At 44.6% G+C, this 24,821-nt stretch overlaps 1 protein-coding gene across 4 annotated transcripts in view; it reads left to right on the top strand.

Moving 5' to 3' along the window:
* Positions 1–24,821, top strand: part of CDKL5 (cyclin dependent kinase like 5) — a 316,174-nt gene that overhangs the window by 127,952 nt on the left and 163,401 nt on the right. For all 4 annotated transcript variants that reach the window (XM_033950592.1, XM_033950593.1, XM_033950594.1 and 1 more), the window contains exons 3-4: positions 7,296–7,529; positions 13,912–13,946. In XM_033950592.1, the coding sequence (XP_033806483.1) occupies positions 7,466–7,529; positions 13,912–13,946 (99 nt within the window). In that variant the 5' untranslated portion in view covers positions 7,296–7,465. The remainder of the gene's footprint in view (positions 1–7,295; positions 7,530–13,911; positions 13,947–24,821) is intronic.

The raw sequence follows: 24,821 nt of genomic DNA, 5'->3' as shown, positions 1-24,821 counted from the left end.
TCGCAGCTGGGACGGGCCTACGCATGCGCACCGATCGCGCATGTGCGAGCCGTGCAGGCAGATGGGAGTGTTCCTCCGATTGCCCCATCTGCATATTTTTGTTTCCTGAATTAGTCAGACCTGCCCGGATCGGGCCAGATCGAGCAGGTTAGTGAATCCTGGCCTAAGTTTCTTTTGAAGAATTACAATTATCAGTCATATTAATCTTTTGTTAACTGTATCCATATAGCGGAAAGAAAAAAATCAGGTAGTCCGCTTTCCAAGGTTTTATTGTTTAAAGGGCTTTTTTACTAAGCTGTGTTAGACACTAACTCATGCCTAACACCACAAAAATGGAATACTGCAGGACACATTCAGGGGTGTCTGTGTGCACTAACCTCACACTAAAAAAGTTTTATTTTATTTATTTTTTTTGAGATGCCATGCCAGGGCAGAGAATACACATACCTATTCTAACCAATTTGCATGTCTATACTGTATAGCTGCACTCACTGATTAGTGCATGCATAATTTGGGAGTCCTTACTGCCTACAAAATGGGTGGGAGTAAGCACTCCTGCAGTAATTTTTAAAAATGGCTGCACACCAGTGGCAACATTAGTGCAAAAATAGGAAAAAGGCATTTTCACAGCTTCGGTAACAATGGCCTTAGCACTTGGGAAAGACCCACATAAGGGCATGCTAAAGCTTCTCTTTCCTGCAGCTTAGTAAAAAGACTTCTTAAATTTTACTAAATTAAAAAAAAAAACAAAAAAAAAATCAATTGATGAAAAAATTCAAATTTTTTTTGTAGTAATTCCCCCTAAATTTTTATTTTCATCAGCAGAAAAAAACATCTCATGTATACATTTTTTTCCTTTTAGATTTCATGACTGCTGAGTAAAATAAAAGCATATGTTAACTCACATAAAACAGCTGTGTTGTGTATCAAATAGAAACTAATTCTAATGTTTATGGGAATAATATCCTCTATTGAGGTGGAGAAACAAGATCGTGAGACTTCAAGGGGCATAAATATTTAGAGACCTGTTGCAGGTAAAAACAAGAGCAAGATTAAATCAGAAGCAGATAAAATGCAATTTTAGTACCATCTAAATATTCCTGCAAAGAACAGCATATTAGTATAGTATATCATTTGCATTTTCATTTGTAGGCTATATTAGTGTGTAGCATTGTTGATTTAACAGAAGTCCATTTTAAATGAAAGATCCAGATCAACATCAGAGTTCACTGCTACCAATCCACTGCTTGCCTTGGATTGGTAGCAATGGAATGTTTTGGTAGCAATGGGTTTTCGCCAGGTACTTGTGACCTGTATTGGCCACCAAGAAGATGAGATACTGGGCTAGATGGACAATTGGTCTGACCCAGTAAAGCTATTCTTATGAGTAAAAACATAAGAATTCCTAACATTTTGATAAGTCACCAAACATTTACATGGAAATTTAAGGAAAAAGGAAGCTCCTACACCCAAAACCTGAAACTATTGCAGAGATTGAGGTTGAGTGAAATATAGAAGTTTTTTCTCTTGCCTGATTTGAAGAATTTTGAATAATTTCCTGTTAATTTTTACTTATGACTTGGTGATGCCAATAGAACAAGCAGCCCTCATATAATGTGGACTTGAATTAGATTTTCTTTTATTTTGATGTATTTTCCTTGATTATTTGTTTTCATGGAATTGTTATAAGTTGTAACAAATGAATAAATTTATAAAAAAAAAAAAAAAAAAAAAAAAAGAATTGCCATACTGGGACAGACCAAAGGTCCATCAAAGCCCAGTATCCTGTTTCCAACAGGGGCCAACCCAGGTCCCAAGTACCTAGCTAGATCCCAAGTAGTAAAACAGATTTGATGCTGCTTATCCTAGGAATAAGCAGTGGATTTTCTAAAGCCATCTCAATAATGGCCTATGGACTTCTCTTTTAGGAAATTATATAAACCTTTTTAAAACCCTGCTAAGCTAACTGATTTTGCCACATTCTCTGGCAACAAATTTCAGAGTTTAATTACATGTTGTGTGAAGAAATATTTACTCTGGTTTGTTTTAAATCTACTACTTAGTAGCTTCATTGTATGCCTCCTAGTCCTAGTATTTTTGGAAAGAGTGAACAAGTGATAGACATCTACTTTTTCCACTACACTCAGTATTTTATAGACCTCTATCATATCACCCCTGAGCCGTCTCTTCTCCAAGCTACTAAAGATCCCTAGCTGCTTTAGCCTTTCCTCATAGGGAAGTTGTCCCATCCCTTTTATAATTTTTGTCAAACTTCTGTGTATCTTTTCTAATTCCGCTATATCTTTTTTGAGATACGGCGACCAAAATTGCACACAGTATTCGAGGTGCGGACGTACCGTAGAGCAATACAAAGGGCATTATTTTTCATTTTTGTTTTCCATGCCTTTCCTGATAATTCCTAACATTGGGCTAGATTCACTAACCCTCCGATCCGTGTGTGATCCATTTCCGTTTGCATGCAGACCGACAAATTCACTAAAGGCCTGCATGCAAATGGGGACGATTGTTAACATGCCCCCTACCCATGGCCAGGATCACTAGAGAGCAATCCCAGAGCATGCGCAGACCCTGACAGTAGTGACAGGAGAAGCAGCCTCCTGTCACTGCTGTCAGAGCTTCTGTCGGCTTTTAAAAATTTTTTTTTAATTGGACAGATATTTTGCATGTTTTACACACACAAAATATCTGCCCGATTAAAAAGAAATTAACCCCCCCTCCCAACAAGTGCCCCGAACCGCACATAAATTTGCCCTGCAGCCTGCGCTCTGCTTCCCCGAAGCTGTGCCCCAAATCTGCCTGCCCTGACTCTTTCGCTCTCGCCCCGAATCTCTCCTGCCTTCCCGCACTGGGAGCCTGTGGTTTTAACCTGCGGGTTAAAACCATGGGCTCCCTGGTCTATAAAAGTAAAAAAAGAAGAAAAAAAGGTCACAATTGCTCCCCCCGCGATGCTTCCCCCAAGCGCTGATGCCCTACAAAAGGCAGGAGAGATGCTAACACCCTCCTGCCATGTTAAACCTCTCCTGGCTGGGCTGGGACCGGCCTAGCCCTCCCTGTTGCAAAATCTAGTCCGGCCGGCCGGGCCCACCCACCAAAAAACAAACTTCAGGAGGGATGCCAACTCCCTCCTGCCACCACCATCCTTGGACACCCCCTACCCATTCAAGGCCCCCTTTCCACCCCCCTTCCCCGTACCTTTAACGGAGCAGGAGGGGTGCTCAACCCCTCCTGCTCCAATGCCTCCTGCGACGACTCTGAAGCCTTAGGCCCCCCATTGCATGTAATGCACGGGGAGGAGCCTAAGGAGCTGATTGGCTGAGGCTCCCACCTTGGGTGGGGGGGAGGAGCCTGGGGTTCCTGAGCCAATCAGGGTCTTCCTTAGGGCTGAGCCTAAGGAAGTCCCTGATTGGTCAAAACAATAGCCAATGATGGACTTCCTAAAGCTCAGCCCTACGGAAGTCCCTGATTGGCTCAGGTGCCCCTTGCCCTCCCAAGGTAGGAGCCTGAGCCAATCAGGGCCTTAGGCCCTGCCCTGTGCATCGCATGATGCGCTGGGGCGGGGTCTAAGGCCTCAAGAGTCGTCGCGGAAGGCATTGGAGCAGGAGGGGTTGAGCATCCCTCCTGCTCTGTTAAAGGTACGGGGAGGAGGGGTGGAAAAGTTGGGCCCGGCCCAGCCAGATTTTACAACAGGGAGGGAGGTGGTCCGGGCCGGGCTGGGCCCGACCAGACCAGAAGTGGTTTAACATGGCAGGAGGAGAGTTGGCATCCCTCCTGCCTTTTGTGGGGCATCGGCGTGTGAGGGGGGGCCATCATGACTTTTTTTTTTTTTTAAACGTTTTCTTTTACTTTTTTGTCGGACAGGGAGCCCATGGGGAGGGCAACGTCGGGTGGTTGCAGGAGGGAGTGGGTCGCCGGGGATAGGGGGGGGCCCTCAGCCATTTTTTGACAGGCCTGCCTGTAACACATGCAAAATATCTGTACCATGGAAAAAAATGAATAAAAAAGACAGGTAGGCCTGTCAAAGAACCTGCAGACCTGTCAGTAACTCAGTTACCGATAGGTTGGCAGTAGTGTGGTTTGCCAATAGTAAAACCGATTCAAAATAGCCAAGCAATTGTTAGTGAATCAGTCGCTTGGCTATTTTGCATGGGGTTTTGCTAATTTGCATGGGAGGGTCGGTATGGGTTTGCTACAGGCTTTAGTGAATGGGGTTGAAGGGAAATCTGGTCGCAAAGGGCTCGCAAACCGATCAATATACGATCGGTTTGCTTAGTGAATCTAGGCCATTCTGTTTGCTTTCATAGCTGCTGCTGCTGCTGCTGCACATTGAGCTGATGGTATTAGAGTAGAGCTATAAGATCTTTGTTTAGCCTTGGTATGTTTGCAGTCCTAGGGAAAGGGACCATAGCAATCTCAAAAATTTGCATTTAAACAGTTTTAAGCCTAATCAATTTGTCATCTTTGACTACTTTGAATGAAAAATTCTTGTAACCCTTAGAGCTGTGAAGTATGTGACTTCTTTTAGGGCCCTTTTTACAAAACCACAGTAGTAAGTCCAGACATGGCAAATGCAACACAGCCCATAGAAATTGAATGGGCTACATTACATTTTCCGTGCTGGTACTTGCTACCATGGCTTTCTAAAAGGGGTCCTTAGTAAGACTGCTATACACTGATTTTGAGAGAGACAATGTTAGTGGGGGGGTTTTGTTTTGTTTTGCTTTGTTTTAAGTTAGCATAAAATAGACATGGTTTATGTTTTTTATTTATATCTCGCTTTATAAAAAGCGGGTTCCAAGAACACACACATAATAAAATACACACATTACAAATACGTATACATACAGACACAATCTTATCTAAACATCCCAGTCCTACATCAGCATACACATCAAAAAAAAATTGTCCTATCCTTTTATAAAATACTTACTCCCATGCCACAGTTACACCCTAGATTCTTTGGCCCAGATTCTCTAAAAGTGCGTCCCGAATTTAGGCAGCTGTAGGCGTCCTACAGCTGTCTAATCAGCCAATCGGGATGCACGTTTAAAAAAAAAAAATGCTCCCCAGGCAGGCCGCCTATATTGAAGGCGAGGCCCGCAAGACACCTAGGCCCTGATTCTGTATAGGACGCCCGGGAGAGGCGTCCTATTCAGAATCGGCCTAAACTAAACCCCGATTCTGTAACCGGCGTCCATGTTACAGACGCGGGTTAGAGAATCGGGTTAGATAAGACACGGCCCGCTACACTTATCGCGGCAAGGGATCTCTTTGCCGCTATAAGTATAGCGGGCCGTGGCCCCCTGACCGATCACTGGCAGGAGGGTGCCCAAACCCTCCTGCCCGAAGACGCACCCCCCCTCCCCGACACTACCGACCGCCCCCCCCCCGACACTACCGATCGCCCCTCCTCCGACATTACCGATCTCCCCCCCCCCGACAATATCGGTTGCTGGCAGGAGGGTGCCCAATCCCTCCTGCCCAAAGACGCCCCCCCCGGCGCTAACAACCCCCACTCCACCAAACCTGTTCTTACAGATGGGTCTTGCACGTCGAGCAAGCAGGCACGCCTCGTCGAAATGAGGCGGGCCAGCCCCTTCCCGGCCCATCCCGCCGAAGCCTAAGGCCTGATTGGCCCAGGCTCTAGAAGCCTGGACCAATCAGGCCTTAGGCATAGCGGGTCCGCCCATCCCCACTTAATCTAAGGCCTGATTGGCCAATCAGACCTTAGACTTAGTAGGGATGGGCGGACCCGCTATTCCTAAGGCCTGATTGGTTCAGGCTTCTAGAGCCTGGGCCAATCAGGCCTTAGGCTTCGGCGGGATGGGCCGGGAAGGGGCGGGCCCGCCTCATTTCGACGAGGCGTGCTTGTTTGCTCGACGTGTAAGACCCATCTGTAAGAACAGGTTTGGTGGAGTGGGGGTTGTTAGCGCCGGGGGGGGGGGTGCGTCTTCGGGCAGGAGGGATTGAGCACCCTCCTGCCAGCGACCGATATTGTCGGGGGGGGGGGGCGATCGGTAGTGTCGGGGGGGGGCGGTCGGTAGTGTCGGGGAGGGGGGTGCGTCTTTGGGCAGGAGGATTTGGGCACCCTCCTGCCAGTGATCGGTCAGGGGCCACGGCCCGCTATACTTATAGCGGCAAAGAGATCCCTTGCTGCGATAAGTATAGCGGCCGCGTTTACTTACAATGTAGACCAGCATTTTGCTGGCCTACATTTTTAAGCTTCTCATCTACTAGGGAGACGCGTAGGGCCGCCTAGGTTCAGCCTAAGGCCCGCCTAAGGCCCTTAGACGAGCTTAGGCATCTTGCGGGTCTCCCTAGGCTCCCGGAGGCGCCTTCAGGCCTGCCTGGGGAGCATTTTTTTTTTAAAAAACGTGCATCCCGATTGGCTGATTAGACAGCTGTAGGCATCAGGATGCCTACAGCTGCCTAAAATCGGGACGCACTTTTAGAGAATCTGGGCCTTTGTGTCTATTGAACATTCAAATTCAGAAAATAGATTCCTTTCTCTTAACACTTATATTTCATTTGTCAAAACAGATAATGTTTTATCAAACATTTGAACACACTCAAGTTCCCTTGCTGCCGTATGTAGACTGGGAGTTTATTCCACTCTGTTTGCCCTGCACATAAACCCTCATGATTTGCAACCGCAACTCCCTTCTAGATGGTATAAGTAGATCACCGTTGCCTGCAGAATGTAACTTTGGGAGCGAAACCTGATATGCAACATGTTTAAAGTTACCCATCTACTTGTTCCTACTATCTTGTACAAGTGGCCATAAAAGGTAAGATGGCACATGCACCTGTGCCCATGCTATTTTCCTCCCTTGACTCAAACATGCCTTGAGGAACACCTCACAGCCCAGCTATTATCCAGGTATAAATGATTTGAAAGAAATGTGTTCTTTTTATTAGTCTTATTTTAGCTGAACTCTTATACTAGTTCTGGAACAATCTGTGAATAGATTTTTTTTTTTTAGGAATTAAAGAATGATGTTGGATTTAGGCCCCCTTATATAAAGCCGCTTTAGTGTTTTTAGCGCTGTTGGCTGAAATAAAAGCTTCGATGTTCATAGAATTCCTATGAGCAGAGTTTTTATTGCAGCTGCTGGCACTAAAAAACACTAATGCAGCTTCATAAAAGAGAGCCTAAGTTCTCCAGGAAACTGTACAGTACAATGTGTCTGTTAGCAAATTGCATGTGTTTTGTTGCCCAGTTTTAATTAAAGCAAAAGTCAAAAGTATGTCATTAATAATTGTTAATTTCTTTTTAGGGTGCAACCGATGTATAGAAATAAAGAAAAACATGGAATTCCAGGTGACCCTTGGGGAAATTTTGAATTAAGTCTTCAAATCTGCCATCTTCAAAATATTTTTAATTCTTTTCCTGAACTCTACACTTTGCCATGTTTTGTGGCTTTAATCACAACAAGAATTTGTCTTCATGAAGATTCCTAACATTGGTAATGTGATGAATAAATTTGAGGTCCTTGGAGTTGTAGGTGAAGGTAAGTCAGTTCTTCAAATCTAAACATGAGATTTATTGAATGAATGAATGAATGAATGAAAACTTTATGTAGGAGAATTTTGAAAATTGCATCACTTCTAGCTTAAAGAAGCTGTAGAAACCTCCTAAGACAGTGTCAGGGATGCAAAGAAGGAGAAGGGAAAATGAGGAATAAGGGGAACTTTAATGCATGTGTGTTTAAAACCTTACTTAAATATAAAAATATATGCAAGTAGGATGCAGTTGGCCATATAAGTGATTAACTTCATCTGTCAGCTCTAGGACAGAAGTGTAAAGTTCTGAGCATGTTTTTTTCCTGCCTTTCTAATTGAAGACAGCTTTCCTTAAGAGATTCTCTTTGTTTTGTGAAGTTGTCTTCATTGTATCCTTCCAACTTTTCATTTTTCATTAATCTTTACCGAAATACAAAGGGTTTAATTAGGTTAGAAATTTTTTCTTAGATCATTCTGCCAATGCTTCCTATGTCAGCAGCCGCCTACAAAAACACCGCTGATTGTGTGTCAATCATGCTGTGGCACCGTTTGCAGAATTGCGTCCACCGTTAAGCATAGGTGCCCGTAATGTAGGCCAGGATTTTGAAGGCCTACATTCCCAGTTCCTTCGTTTAATGAGCATCACGTCTACAGAGGCGCCTAAGGTCATTTCTGGCATAAACCATGCCTGCTTTGACCTTAGGCACTTTCAGATGGCTCTGTAGATGCAATTAGTGCCTTTTTGCAGGAACTTTTAGGCGCCTACATTTTTTTATGACATGGTCAATTACCACACTGATTAGCACCAATTTAAATGATTGTTAGGCATCGGTAGGGCACCTACTGCCACCTAACTTACAGCGCCATTTAGAGAATTTGGGCCTAAGTGCTTAATGCATCTTAGGTAAAAGATCCTCTTTATTTCCAGGGACTTGAATATACCACCAGTGATCTGCAGTGGCAACTATGTGGTTTACAATAAAAACAGGATATGAGAGAAGCTGGGAGGGGAGACATAGAAGGAGTCATACAGCAGCTAGTCCAAAGGATTCTATAAATAGGCGGATTTTGAGGAGTGATTGAATTTAGAAACATAGGGCTCCTTTTACGAAGGTGTGCTAGCCGAAAAACTACTGCTCGCTCAAGAGGAGGCGGTAGCGGCTAACGCGCAGGACATTTTAGCGTGCGCTATTCCGCACATTAAGGCCCTAACACACCTTTGTAAAAGGAGCCCATAGAAATATGGCAGATAAAAGCCAAATGGCCCATCTAATCTGCTCATCTGCAGCATCCACTATCTCCTCATAAGAACATAAGAATAGCCTTATTAGGTCAGACCAATGGTCCGTCAAGCCCAGTAGCCCTTTCTCACAGTGGCCAATCCAGGTCACTAGTACCTGGCCAAAACCCAAGGAGTAGCAATATTCCATGCTACCAATCCAGGGCAAGCAGTGGCTTGCACCATGTCTTTCTCAATAACAGACTATGGACTTTTCCTCTAGGAAATTGTCCAAACCTTTCTTAAAACCTGCTATGCTATCCATTCTTACCACAACCTCTGGCAATGCTTTCCAGAGCTTAACTATTCTCTGAGTGAAAAAAAATTCCTCCTGTTGGTTTTAAAAGTATTTCCCTGTAATTTCGAGTGTCCCCTAGTCTTTGTAATTTTTGACGGAGTGAAAAATCAATCCACTTGTACCTATTCTACTCCACTCAGGGTTTTGTAGACTTCAATCATATCTCTCCTCAGCTTTCTCTTTTCCAAGCTTAAGAGCCCTAACTGTTTTAGTCTTTCCTCATACGAGAGGAGTTCCATCCACTTTAACATCTTGGTCACTCTTCTTTGAACCTTTTCTGGTGCCACTATATCTTTCTTGAGATAAGGAGACCAGAATTGAACACAATACTCCAGATGAAGTCGCACCATGGAGCGATACAGGGGCATTATAACATTCTTAGTCTTGTTAACCATCCCTTTTTGAATAATTCCTAGCATCCTGTTTGCTTTTTTGGCCACCGCCACACATTGGGCGGAAGGTTTCATCGAATTGTCTGCAATGACACCCAAATCCTTTTCTTGGGCACTAACCCCCAAGGTAGACTCTAGCATCCAGTAACTAAGAGATCCCACGTGCCTGTCCCACACTTTCTTGAATTCAGACACAGTCTTTGTCGCCATCTCTTCTACTGGTAGACCATTCCATATATATACACCACCCTTTCTGAATTTTCTTAGATTACTCCTGAGCCCATCACATCTTAACTTCATCCTTTGCCCTCTCATTCAAGAGTTTCCTTCATTTGAAAAAGGCTCACCTCCTGTACATTAATGCCATGGAAATATTTAAACTTCTCTATCATATCCCCTTTTTCTTCCAGAGTATGCATATTAAGGTCTCTAAGTCTGCCCCCATATGCTGCACTGGTTGCCAATGGAAGCAAGAGTACTTTTCAAATTTGCTTTTATTTGCTATAAGATGTTATTTGGATTAGCTCCTTTATATCTCTTCTCTCATTTCAAGTTGTACTGTTTGACTAGGTCTACTCGGCGTACTGGTTTATTCACTTTTCTTAATCCCAAAAATTGTCGTTATAAAAAGTATTTTGATCGATCTTTGGCTTATCAAGCAGGTAAAGTTCAAGTATGGTTAGACGATCTGATTCAACAATCTGCATCTTATTGCACATTTAGAAAACTGGTTAAGACCTATTTGTTTAAAAAATGTGTTACTTGATTGATGACTATCATTGTTTCATACTGTATTTTTCATTATTGAAATATTGTACTGCCTTTCTGTTTGCTTTGTATCATTACTGGAATGTCCAATCCTTTTTATTCTGTGAACTGCTTAGAACTTTTTGGGTGTTGGCGGTATAGAAAAATAAAGTTATTATTATTATTCATGAACCAATTTTGTAGCTACCCTCTAAACTGACTCCATCCTATTTTCCTGCGGGGATGGAGACAAATTTGTCCCCCGTTCCATTCTCTTAACATAGAGGCTTTCATCAGTTCAACATGTTTTGGGGCAGAATTTAAAAGTGTCAGTTGTACAAATAATCCACCTAGGCAGTCACCTACAGCACTTATAAGGTTGTACCACCATCCCACTGTTGGTCAGTATACCTCAGGACTCTGTCCTGGGACCACTTATTTTTTCCATCTACTTTTCTTCCCTTGGCGCTCTTATCTTCTCCCATGGCTTTCAGTATCACCTCTATGCCAATGACTCGCAGATCTCTCTCTATACCTGAAATTTTGACAGTCCTGGATTTCAACCTGCTTGTCTGACATTGCTATCTGGATGTCTTGCCGCCATCTAAAATTAAACATGGTCAAGACTGAGCTCCTTATCTTTCCACCTAAACCTGTCTCTTCTCTTCCTCTATTTTTGTGAACAATGCCCTCATCCTCCCTGTGTATTTGGCTTGCAACCTTTGGGTAATCTTTGACTCTTCTCTCTCCTTCTCTTCACATATCCAACAGACTGTCAAAACCTGTTTCTTTCTCTACAAATCAGACCCTTCCTTTCTGAGTGCACTGCTAAGATCCTCATCTATGCCTTCATCACCTCTCACCTAGACTACTGCAACCTGCTTCTCACTGACCTTCTGCTAAACCAGACATGGGCAAACTATGGCCCGCAGGCCATATCTGGCCCGTTTAGTTTTTTAATCCAGCCCACAAAGCGCTCATTTTGCACATGAGCCAGACCATAAAACTCAACTTTCAAAATTATTTCCACCACTGCGTTAACTGCAAGGGCAAATAATCTTGAGTTGGAGGGCTAAGACGAGAGGGACAATGGTACCTGAACTGCAACCTGTCCTAGAGTGAATGCAGCCGAATCACCTCCGGCAAAGCAAGGAGGGTAAACTCATTTTTTAAAAACTAGTTGGCGTCAGAGGCGACCGGTTATTATTTTTCCCTTTCTTTTTTTTTTTTTTATAAATCTTTATTCATTTTTAATTCGTACATCAAGTGGAAATACACATATTAAATCAATTTTTACCAAACACTTGAAATTGCAATCAAATAATCTTATAGACTAAAAATAAATACCCCCCCCATATTGATCAATATACAAATGACGATATGATACAGATACCCCACCTCCACCCAAATATAAACTAACCATGTGCTTAGGATGTCTGATCATTAGAATAAGTAGTCAATGGGCTCCATATTTTTCCCTTTCATTTTCTTTGAGAACCTCCTTCCTCAGGCACAGCGGAGACAATCTGTTTACCTGTCGCCCAGCCCCTCTGTCAAATTTAAGAACCCATTGTGGTCCAAGAGTCAAAAAGTTTGCCTACCTCTGCGCTAAACCATCTCTCTCCCCTTCAATCTGTTTAGAATTCTGGTGCACGCCTCATATTCTGCCAATGTTGATATGCCCACATTACCTCTCCTCAAGTCACTTCATTGGCTCCCTATCCATTTCTGCATATGGTTCAAACTCCTCTTAATGACCTACAAGTGCTTTCGCTCTACAGCTCCTCAGTATCTCGCCTTTCTCATCTCTTCCCACACTTACCCCAGGCACTCCACATATTGGGTAAGTCTCTTTTATCTGTACCCTTCTCTTCTACAGCCAACTCCAGACTCTATTTCTTCTACTTTACTGCACTGTATGCCTGGAACAAACTGCTTGACTCAGTATATCAAACTCCGTCTCTAGCAGTGTTCAGATTCAGACTCAAAGCCCACTTCTTTGAAGCTGCTTTCAATTCCAAACTCCAACCCACCTGCTAAGCACCAATATTTTTCTTATCATTCCCTCTGTAATTTTCCCACCTGAGCACTGTGTATTGATGCACTTTCTTGTCCAGTTTGCCTTGACCAGATTGTAAGCTCTTTTGAGCAAGGACTGTCTCTTCTATGTTTTGATGTACAGTGCTGCGCATGTATAGTAGCGCTATAGAAATTATTGTTAGTAATAGTAGTAGTAGTACTTTGGGGGTCTCCAGCCCCTAATCTAAACTTAAAACCAGTCCCCATAGGATAAGAAAAGTATAAATCAAGTTTAAAAACTTCAAATTAAAAAAAAAAATCAACTTGATTTATATTTTTCTTACCCCCCTTGGGGACCTGTTTGAGTTTTGCATTAGAGGCTGGACTAGTCGACTAGTATTCAAGTGTGTTGTACTCCATTTTTCAAGGATTTTAAACAAACAGCTCCTGGCTTTATATTTCTGGCTCTATATTTACAGTGTTTTGAGAGACTACCCTTGTGAGTTGTCTGTTAGCATGTATTCAGTAGGGGCTTGACTTTATAACCAGATGCCTATATAAGAAGTCCAAATGGGCACTTATTTTAAGTTTATTCTATAAAGGTAACATACTGCCCATGTGCCTTGTCCCAAAACCAGCCCCAGTAGTGCCCAAATCCCCATAGACAATTTTACACCTTTTCTGAACAGGTGTATATGTGTGTATATACCCTGAATTTTCTTCTGTGTTATGTACCTTATTGGTATTTTATAAATATGTATATACATCCCAACTCCACATCCACTCTGCCAAAATTATACCTCTAAGCTTGCTTATAAATAGCTCATGAAACATAGATGCACATTCTCCATGTGCATACTTTTTTTACACATATATGGTTGTACAAATTTTATCTGTGGAGTGACGATGTTTCTAAATGGACTTTATTTGAAAGTGTCAAAGTTCCAAAGGTACACTGAAATCATCCACATAAAATAATTTCATCCACATAAAAATAAATCATCCACATAAAAGCCTTAAAGGACCTAGTCTGCTAGGGATACAGGACCCAACACGGTCCGTGTTTCGACAAAAATCTTCTTCAGGGGTCCCTGGGGGGTCCTATAAAGGTGAATACGTGGGAAAAAATTGTGTGGTGAGCCGGAAGTGAGACACTGCTTGCACACAATTGTTTCCCACGTATTCACCTTTATAGGACCCCCAGGGACTCCTGAAGAAGACTTTTTGTCGAAACGCGGACCGTGTTAGATCCTGTATCTCTAGCGGACTAGGTCCTTTAAGGCTTTTATGTGGATGATTTATTTTTATGTGGATGAAATTATTTTATGTGGATAATTTCAGTGTACCTTAGGAACTTTGACACTTTCAAATAAAGTCCATTTAGGAACATCGTCACTCCACAGAGTTTTTTGGTTTTGTCTGGATTTTCTTCTTTGTGGATATTTTGGGGTCAATTCCTTTTGTTTTTTTGCACAAATTTTTTATCCCTTCTCTACATGTAAAGCAGGCTTTACACTTAGAAAAAGCTTTATAAAATTACTACCTAATTTTATGAACCTATTTCTCTCAAAATGTGGAACTTTTGGTTTATACTGTTGTCTTTTTTTTTTATTCACAAAAAATATGTACTTGAATTTTTGTTTCTTTATTTCTAGGAGCCTATGGTGTGGTGCTTAAGTGCAGACACAAGGTAAATGTAGTAGATTTCAATAGACTTGAATTTGTGTATAAAACAATAAATACTGCTTTAAAGGGCTAGATTTATGAGTTAATATATTAAGGTATGCTTACTATTGTCAGTTGAGCTTATTTGCTAATTATATGCATAACTCACAGTTATACACATCAATATACATAAACATATTAACATTGGGAGCCCTTTGGCATCTGAATGTAACATGCCTTGAGCTTCTAATGCATGAGTCAAATCCAAGTGAATAGATGAGATAAAGGGATATACCTTAGTTTACGAGCATAATTCGTTCCAGAAGCATGCTCGTAAACCAATTTACTCATATATCAAAGCGAGTTTCCCCATAGAAAGTAAGAGAAATTTGCTTGATTTGTTCCACCTCCCATTCCCCCCCCGGCCACCGGTGCTGCTCCACCCCACCCCCCAAAGACCCACCCCACCCCCGAGGCCACTAGTGCGCTTCCACATCTCCCCCTCCCCGCAAACCAGCATGTCCCCCCCCCTCGCCCGCAAATGCTGCCCCCCCCAGCGAACCAACATTGCCCCCCCTCGTGAACTGCCATCCCCCGCCCAAACTAAAAGCTTACCCCCCCCCCCCAATGTGGCACTGGCACGCAGCACCAACCCACAGGAGGTGCCAGTGCCAGAAGATTGTGCCTCTCCTCCGACTGGGCCTTCAGCATCTGCACATGCTCAAGGCCTTCTGGTTCTCGTTCTCTCAAGGCCCAGTTGGAGGAGAGGCACGATCTTCGGGCACCGGCACCTCCTGTGGGTTGGTGCGTGCCGGTGCCACATTGGGGGGGTAAGCTTTCAGTTTGGGTGGGCGGGGATGCCAGTTTGCGCAAGGGGGGCGGGCGTTCGCGAGAGGGGGTGATGCCGGTTCGCAAGGGGGCAGCGTTTGCAGGCGGGGGCAATGCCGGTTAGCGGGTTGGGGTATTCGCAAATTGAGTCAATGCTTGGTTTGCGAGTCACAATTTGCGAGAATGTTTTGCTCACCTTGCAAAACACTCACAAACCGAGGTTTGACTGTAGATGGTATGATTAGTAATGCTAGCACAGTATTAATTATGACATGAAGATAAACATGGTTGCACTGATACAGTCTGGTATGATGATCCTGGATATAAAATTAGGATATTTTGAAGGGTTGCAGATAGTGGGTTAAGGGAGAATGAAGATTTCAGAATGTTTATTGAACTGTATGTATTTGTTTTAAACTAATGTGCCTACTTGTGGGTCCGGAAACAGAAGTTACACTACTTGAGAACTCGTATATAGTCTCTGTACTCCAGGGGCGTAATCTACTCCTTACACTCTTGTCCTAATATCGGTAGAGTGTGGCTGAGGGATAGGGATCATGAGGGGGGGGTAGTAAACAGAGCAATTAAGGGGCATCGATTAGAAGAGGGAAGCTGGGTAGGGATAGCCCGTCTGGCTGGTTCCTATACAAGATGGCATTGGGTGAAGATCTTTGGGATTTGTTAGTATTCCGTTGTTTAGTTTTGTTCTTCATGGACGTTATTCAGTATCCTGTTCCTTCTGCTATGGGCGGAGGGGGGAGGGTTGGGGTGGTTATTAAGTACCTCTGTATTTTTAATTCGTGGTGATCGGGTCTTCAGAGTTTCTGTTTTGTATGATTTGTATCTCGGACACGAGGCCTGTTTGTATATCCTGCTGTATCTGATGCCCAGTTGTCATCAATAAAAAAATTGTTTAACCGTAAACTAATGTGCCTTTAAATGACAGAAATATTGTATCTGAACCTACAAATATTTTTTTTTTTTTCATTTTTACTGTTGGCATTTAATAAACTGATTGATAACCATAGTGCTTATGTGTAAGAGAGAAGCGATTTTGCTTTGAAATTGATGTCATTCTAAGCAAGATATCTGTCCAGTTGCAGTTCAAAGCAGTAAGATTTTGACGCTACTAATTGATGTGCTGACTGCTGTGGTAGAACACTAGGTTTAATCTACCAAATGTTGGAGCTAGTTTAATGAAATCACAAAGCATCTATCTGACAGCTGGGTGTTTGCATACTCCTTTGATACAGTGTTCCATTTTCATCAGTAAATAATTATTCAGTGGCATTTATTACTGTAAGGTTCAAGCTGCATGTGGTTTATTATACATAAAAGATAAAATAGATATGTCTTCTGTTAAATCCACATATAGTTCTTTAATTTACATGCATTTATGACTACTGTATACTTCTGTGCCAAGACTCTCTTCAGGGTCTGGCCATTTTTAATATAATCTGCATTGCTGGCTCCATGATAGGTGGGTACATTTTCATTTGAATTAATGAATAATGCAGGTAAACAAGCAAGTTTTAGGTGAGTTAAGACTAGCTGCTGTTTAGGTGTTGTAGACACTTGGGGCCAGATTCTGTAAAGGACATCTAAGTTAGGCTTTGTTTAGGCATCCAGGAGTACAATGCTGAGTGTGATTCTATAATGCATAGATGCACTATAGAGAATCGTTTCCAGCAGCGCTGAGGGAATATAAGCACATCTATATTGTTAAACGTCCTTTGTAGAATTGCCTTTTAGGCATTGCATAGATGTCCTAATAACGTCTATAATGTTATTGTGTGTTAGTGTTATGACATCATTAGAACAGCGATTTTATCCTTTTTTTTTTTAATATTAAAATTGTATGCAGTAAAATGCTAGCACCACTATTATATTTTATTTGTTTATCTTTTATCTTTTTTTTTTTTTTTTGACCTTATAACTCCTGGTGCATATTTTTTTCCCAAGTTCTTTATTCATTTTACATCATACAACAAGTGAACAGAAATATATCATTAAATATATTCTGGTGCATTATTTAACACACTGCTTTGGTTGTGGCCCGCAGTTAACTAGCACTGCACAAAAGTCATCCCCTGCAGTACTGGTACGTGGATCTAGTTGCACGTGCAAGTAGCCACACGCATGCGCCCTCTGATTATTTATATACCACTTATATCCTATGTGGCTCCTTTATCATATTTCTCTTCTGTTCCAGTTGCCCAGGGTCACAAGGAGCAGTGGAGGATTTGAACCAACAACCTCAGGGTGCTGAGGCTGTAACTCTAACCACTGTGCCACACACTCAGCCATTAAGCCACATGTCAGTTCCAAAGTCAAGCTTGTATCCTCTTGATTCACAAGCAGTCATTTCTTTAGGATAAATATCAAACATGTACTATAATAATAATAATAATAATAATAATAACTTTATTCTTATATACCGCCAACAATCTTGCGACTTCTAGGCGGTTTACAATAAAGAGAAGTGGTTTACAATAAAGAGAAGTGGTTTACAATAAAGAGAAACTGTAAATACAATAAAGAGAAACTGTAAATACAATAAAGAGAAACTGTACATACAGCGAATTAAAGGGTATAGCATTGTACATCTGGTAATTCCAACATTAATAATATTAACAACAGTTTGTGTGCTGCAAGACCAGGAAGTGCCATACTGCTAACACGAAATTTAGAAATATTCCATGAATTGAATGGTGTGTTCATGGTTAGTGATTAGGGTTGGGGTTTATAATTTACAGGGTCGGGTATGTGGTGGTATTATGAGGGGGGTTGATGTTCTGGTTCGCTACCTAGGTATTTCAAGAACAGGTAGGTTTTTAGGTGTTTCCTGAATTCGCCATAGTTGTTTGTGTGTGCAATTAGTTTTTCTAAGTCTTTGCCCCATGTGGCTGCCTGGTACGATAGCAGTTGTTGATGGTATCTCTTATTTATCCCAGGACAAGCAGGCAGCATATTCTTAACACATGGGTGACGTCACCGACGGAGCCCTCGGTACGGACCTTTTTAACTAGAAGTTTCTAGTTGGCTGCACCGCGCGTGCGCGAGTGCCTTCCCGCCCGACGGAGGAGTGCGTGGTCCCCAGTTTCTTCGTTTCCGCGGAGCGAAGAAGACGCGTGTGTTTTTTCAACGGCCGTTGAAACCACTTTTTTGCCTTCCCGCTCGCGCTTTTTTCCTTAATTTTTCTTCCTTTACCTTCGGGTTTATTTTTCTTTGATTTGCAAAAAAAAAAAAAAAAACTTTGCTTTTTTCCCTTTTTCTTTCGTTTTTGCCCCGGCGGGGCCTGTTGCCAGTATACAGGCCTCGGGCTTCGATTTTGCGGAGGCTATCTTCCCCTTCATGCCCCCGCAGGTCGGTTTTAAGAAGTGCCAGCGGTGTGCACGCCCGATCTCCATAACTGACCCACACAATTGGTGTTTGCAGTGTCTGGGTCCGGAGCATCGGGCGGACTCCTGCACCCGCTGTGCTACTCTTCAAAAAAGAACCCTTAAAAACCGAAGAATTCAGCAAACTCTCCTCTTCGGCACCGAATCGGCGATGGACTCCTCACCTTCAACAGCGGTACCTCAAAAATCGGCACCGTCGTCCTCGACACCGACCGACCCCGCATCGGCGTCACTGGCGCCAGGTAAGCCGGCTAAGAAGCCTTCCTCTTCCCTCGAGCGCCCTCCGGCTACGGTGGCGACACCGTCCCTACCGGCGTCGCACCGGTCCCGCAAACGCTCCGCCCCGATCTCGGTGAGTGCCTCGTCATCGGCCTCCTCATCGCCGGGGCGTGGAGCGGCATCTAAGGAACCGAAGAAAAAGAAAGCGGTTCCGATGCCACCCTTAGATGACCGTATCTCGGCCATCTTAAAGGCTCAACTCCAAGAACAGTTGAAGAAACAACTCGAACAACTGTTGCCCACTATCCTGGCACCGCTCCTTCCGGTACCAGACCGGCCCGAGCCCCGTACCGAGCCCCCGGTGTCCACCCCTTCGGTACCGGTGAACACATCCATGCCGATCCTTTCGGCCCAACAACTTCACGGCGATCCGGTGGTTCTTTCTCAGGCCACATTGGATCCTCCTCGGCACCAGGCGGTACGGCATTCTTCTCGGGACCGAGATAGACGCCGGTCGTCCTCCCCTGGTACCGTTTCGGTGCGCTCTGGAAAGTCCTTGTCTAAAACTCGACATACCGCGCCCTCCACCCCGGTGTCTCGACCAGAAGTCAGGGACCCTGACTTATGGGAGGAAACTCCTCTCGGTACCGAGGAGGATCCCTCCTCATCTGATGAGGAACCATCGGCACCCGATGCCACCTCTAAACCAGAGCAGTCCTCATTTTCTAAATTTTTGAGAGAAATGTCTGCTGCTCTATCCCTTCCTCTGGAATCGGACTCAAAAAAGTCTCAAGCCTTTCTAGAGGCTCTAGACTTTGAGCAACCTCCTAAGGAGTTCCTCAAGCTTCCCGTGCATGATATTCTACGGGAAACGTTCTACAAAAACTTGGAAAATCCCCTCACGGTACCGGGAGCCCCCCGTAAACTGGACAACCTTTACCGTGTCATTCCCATTCCTGGATTCGACAAATCTCAATTGCCCCATGAGTCCCTTCTGGTTGAATCCACCTTAAAAAAGACTCAGGGCTCCAGTGTCTATGCCTCTACCCCTCCTGGCAGAGAAGGTAAAACCATGGACAAGTTTGGCAAGAGGCTTTACCAGAATGCCATGCTTGCAAACAGGGCAAACAACTATTCCTTCCATTTTTCCTTCTACCTGAAACATTTGGTCCAACAACTGTCTGCCCTCCAAAAGTACCTTCCTGAGCGCAAGGTCCCGCTATTCCAACAGCACATCTCTGGCCTTCTCCAAATGCGCAAGTATATGGTCCGCTCGATATACGACTCCTTCGAGCTCACCTCTCGGGCCTCTGCCATGGCCGTAGCCATGCGTCGCTTGGCCTGGCTCAGAGTCTCCGACCTGGACATCAACCACCAGGATCGTCTGGCCAACGCCCCCTGTCTCGGGGATGAGCTTTTTGGAGAGTCACTGGATTCCACCACACAGAAACTCTCTGCCCATGAGACCAGGTGGGACACCCTGATCAAGCCGAAAAAGAAGGCACCGCCTACCCGACCTTATCGGCCACAAACATCTTATCAACGGAGATTCTCAGCCAGACCACTCAACCCGCCTCCCCAGCAATCTCGGCGGCCCCGTCAACAGCAACATCATGCTCAGGCTCGATCTCAGGCCACTCAAACCTCTAAGCCTTCTCAGCCTACTAAACAAACTCAGCCCTTTTGACTCTTCTCTCCAGGGCATAGCCAGTCATCCACCCTTGCTACCTCTTCCACAACCCATCGGAGGTCGTCTCACCATTTTCTCCAGCCGTTGGGAAGTCATTACGTCGGACCAGTGGGTCCTCAACATCATCCGCCACGGCTACTCTCTCAACTTCCAGACTCTACCTCCGGACAACCTTCCCGTAGAGTCTGCTTCAAACTCATCCCAAACCCCCCTCCTCCTGAGGGAGGTTCAATCCCTCCTCCTTCTCAGTGCCATCGAAGAAGTACCTCCAGATCAAAGGGGTCAGGGATTCTACTCCCGCTACTTCCTGGTCCCCAAAAAGACGGGAGACCTCCGTCCCATTCTCGATCTCAGGGACCTCAACAAGTGTCTGGTCAAGGAGAAGTTCAGAATGCTCTCCCTTGCCACGCTTTACCCTCTTCTTTCTCAACACGACTGGCTATGTTCCCTGGACCTCAAAGAGGCCTACACTCACATCTCCATCAACCAGAATTCTCGCCGCTACCTACGGTTCCAGGTACTGCACCATCACTATCAGTACAAGGTGCTACCGTTCGGCCTAGCTTCCTCACCCAGGGTCTTCACCAAGTGCCTTATAGTGGTAGCGGCCTTCCTCAGGTCTCACAACCTCCAGGTGTTCCCCTACTTGGACGATTGGTTGGTGAAAGCACCTTCATCTCAACTCGTGCTACAAGCCACTCATCACACCATCTCTCTCCTCCACCTCCTGGGGTTCGAGATCAACTACCCCAAGTCGCACTTGCTTCCCACCCAGCGACTTCAATTCATTGGAGCAGTTCTGGACACCACGCTAATGAGGGCCTTTCTCCCCTCCGATCGCCAGCGGACCCTGCTCCATCTCTGCCGTCAGGTACTCATGCACCCCTCCATCCCTGCCCGACAGATGATGGTCCTACTGGGGCACATGGCCTCGACGGTGCATGTCCTTCCTCTGGCACGCCTCCACCTTCGTACGCCTCAGTGGACTCTCGCCAACCAATGGTCACAGACTACGGACCTTCTTTCTCATCCCATCTCTGTGACATCATCTCTTCAGCAATCTCTCCAATGGTGGTTGAACTCCTCAAATCTTTCCAGGGGTCTGCTTTTTCATCTGCCCCCCCACTCTATGATCATCACCACAGATGCGTCCCCCTACGCGTGGGGAGCTCACCTAGGAGATCTACGCACCCAGGGACTTTGGACCCCACAGGAGCGTCGTCATCACATCAATTTTCTGGAACTCAGAGCCATGTTCTATGCCCTCAAGGCTTTCCAACATCTCCTCTGCCCTCAAGTTCTCCTCCTTTGCACGGACAATCAAGTCGCCATGTACTACATAAACAAGCAAGGCGGCACCGGATCTCGCCCCCTTTGTGTGGAGGCTCTGCGCATCTGGACCTGGGCCACGGACCGCAATCTTTTTCTCAGGGCGGTCTATATCCAGGGCGAACAGAACTCTCTAGCCGACAATCTCAGTCGCATCCTTCAACCCCACGAGTGGACGTTGGACCCTCCGACTCTGCTCTCCATCTTTGCTCGATGGGGCACTCCGCAGGTGGACCTCTTTGCAGCACCTCACAATCATCAGCTGCCCCAATTCTGCTCCAGACTCTTCTCTCCTCACCGTCTGGCCCCGGATGCATTCCTGCTCGATTGGAGGGATCGGTTCCTGTATGCCTTCCCTCCACTCCCTCTGATGTTGCGGACCTTGTCCAAACTCCGCAAAGACCACGCCACCATGATTCTTATCGCGCCTCGGTGGCCTCGCCAACACTGGTTCTCACTCCTGCTCCAGCTCAGCTCCAGGGAACCCATTCTACTTCCTGTGTTTCCTACTCTACTTACGCAACAGCATCAGTCTCTGCTACATCCCAATCTGTCTTCGCTCCACCTGACAGCTTGGTTTCTCTCGGGCTGACCTCTCCGGAGAATCTATCTCAACCGGTCCGCCTCATTTTGGACGCTTCCAGGAAACCGGCCACTCTCCAATGTTACCATCAGAAGTGGACCAGATTTTCCTCCTGGTGTCTCCGGCATCATCAAGAACCCACCTCCTTAGCGGTGGAAACTGTCTTGGAATATTTGCTCTCACTGTCCAACGCTGGCCTCAAAACTACCTCCATCAGAGTCCACCTCAGTGCCATCACTGCGTTTCATGAGCCTATTCTCGGAAAACCCCTCACGGCTCATCCTCTGGTTTCCAGATTCATGAAAGGACTCTTCAACATCAAACCGCCTCTCAAGCCTCCTCCTGTCGTCTGGGACCTGAATGTGGTTCTCTCAGCTCTCATGAAACCTCCGTTTGAGCCTCTTGCCACAGCTTCTCTCAGGCTTCTTACCTGGAAGGTGCTTTTCCTAATTGCCATCACCTCTGCCAGGAGGGTTAGCGAACTGCATGCACTGGTTGCCGACCCACCTTTCACTGTTTTTCACCATGACAAGGTTGTTCTGCGTACCCACCCTAAATTCCTTCCCAAGGTGGTCTCAGCTTTTCACCTCAACCAGTCCATTGTGCTGCCCGTCTTCTTCCCTAAGCCTCACTCGCATCCTGGGGAACAGGCGTTGCACACGCTGGATTGTAAGCGTGCCCTTGCTTACTATCTTGATCGCACCAGAGCTCACCGAACAGCCCCTCAGCTCTTTTTGTCTTTCGACCCCAACCGTTTGGGTCGTCCTGTCTCCAAACGGACACTTTCAAATTGGCTTGCTGCCTGTATTGCTTTCTGCTACGCTCGGGCCGGTCTCCCACTGGAAGGAACTGTCACGGCCCACAGAGTCCGAGCTATGGCTGCTTCTGTAGCTTTCCTCCGTTCCACGCCCATCGAGGAAATCTGCAAGGCGGCCACTTGGTCCTCAGTTCACACGTTCACTACTCACTACTGTCTGGATGCGTTCTCCAGACGGGATGGACACTTCGGCCAATCTGTGTTACAAAATTTATTTTCCTAATGGCCAACCATCCCACCTCCCTCTTTGTTAGCTTGGAGGTCACCCATGTGTTAAGAATATGCTGCCTGCTTGTCCTGGGATAAAGCACAGTTACTTACCGTAACAGGTGTTATCCAGGGACAGCAGGCAGATATTCTTACGTCCCTCCCACCTCCCCGGGTTGGCTTCTTAGCTGGCTTATCCTAACTGGGGACCACGCACTCCTCCGTCGGGCGGGAAGGCACTCGCGCACGCGCGGTGTGGCCAACTAGAAACTTCTAGTTAAAAAGGTCCGTACCGAGGGCTCCGTCGGTGACGTCACCCATGTGTTAAGAATATCTGCCTGCTGTCCCTGGATAACACCTGTTACGGTAAGTAACTGTGCTATTTACACCCTCTAGCCGGAGGGGAGACAAATTTCAGGTGTGTTTTTCTTTTATGAATGTTGGTTGGGAATGAGAAGAGGTCTGTAATATATTTAGGGGCTAGACCGTTTAATACCTTGAAGCAGAGACATCCTAGCTTGAACTTCGTGCGTACCTTCAGCATGTGTCCAGTTCCTCTGCTGTTTTCAAAAAAAAACAAAAACTCTTTTGGCCTCTGTGTTCCTCAATCAAAGCACATGAAAAAAAAATAAAATATATATATATATATATATATATATATATATATATACAGTGGTACCTTGGAACCCGTTCGGATTCCAAAACAATAGAAACAATATATATATATATATATATATATATATATATATATACAGTGGTACCTTGGAACCCGTTCGGATTCCAAAACAATAGAAACAATATATATATATATATATATATATATATATATATATATATATATATATATATATATATATACAGTGGTACCTTGGAACCCGTTCGGATTCCAAAACAATAGAAACAATATATATATTGTTTTGGAATCCGAACGGGTTCCAAGGTACCACTGTATATATATATATATATATATATATATATATATTGTTTCTATTGTTTTGGAATCCGAACGGGTTCCAAGGTACCACTGTATATATATATATATATATATAGTTTTGGAATCCGAACGGGTTCCAAGGTACCACTGTATATATATATATATATTGTTTCTATTGTTTTGGAATCCGAACGGGTTCCAAGGTACCACTGTATATATATATATATATATATATATTGTTTTGGAATCCGAACGGGTTCCAAGGTACCACTGTATGTATATATATATATATATATATATATATATATATATATATATATATATATATATATTGTTTCTATTGTTTTGGAATCCGAACGGGTTCCAAGGTACCACTGTATGTATATATGTGTATATATATATATATATATATATATATATATATATATATATATATATATATATATATATATACATATATATATATACATATATACATATATATATACATATATATATATATACATATATATATACATATATATATACATATATATACAGTGGTACCTTGGAACCCGTTCGGATTCCAAAACAATAGAAACAACATTAATCCTTTCCTGGGCCCCCCCCCCCCCCCCCCCCCCCCCCCCCCCGAAGATCACCGGCAGGAGGGTGCCCAACCCCTCCTGCCGGACCCCTCCCTGACAGCCCTCCTAAGATCGCCGGCAGGAGGGTGCCCAACCCTTCCTGCCGGACCTCCCCCAATGAAATCCCCCACCCTGGAACCCCCCTTGGGCTTACCTCCCAGTTGGCCGGACGGCTTCTTGCACTGTCCGGCCAGCAGGCCCGCCTCCATCCAAATGAGGCGGGCCCAACCCTCCACTGCCCAACACACAGGATCCTAGTGCCTGAT

Source organism: Geotrypetes seraphini, chromosome 6, assembly GCF_902459505.1.
Source record: "Geotrypetes seraphini chromosome 6, aGeoSer1.1, whole genome shotgun sequence".
NCBI classification, from domain to species: Eukaryota; Metazoa; Chordata; class Amphibia; order Gymnophiona; family Dermophiidae; genus Geotrypetes; species Geotrypetes seraphini.
This window is presented reverse-complemented; position numbering and strand designations above follow the sequence as displayed.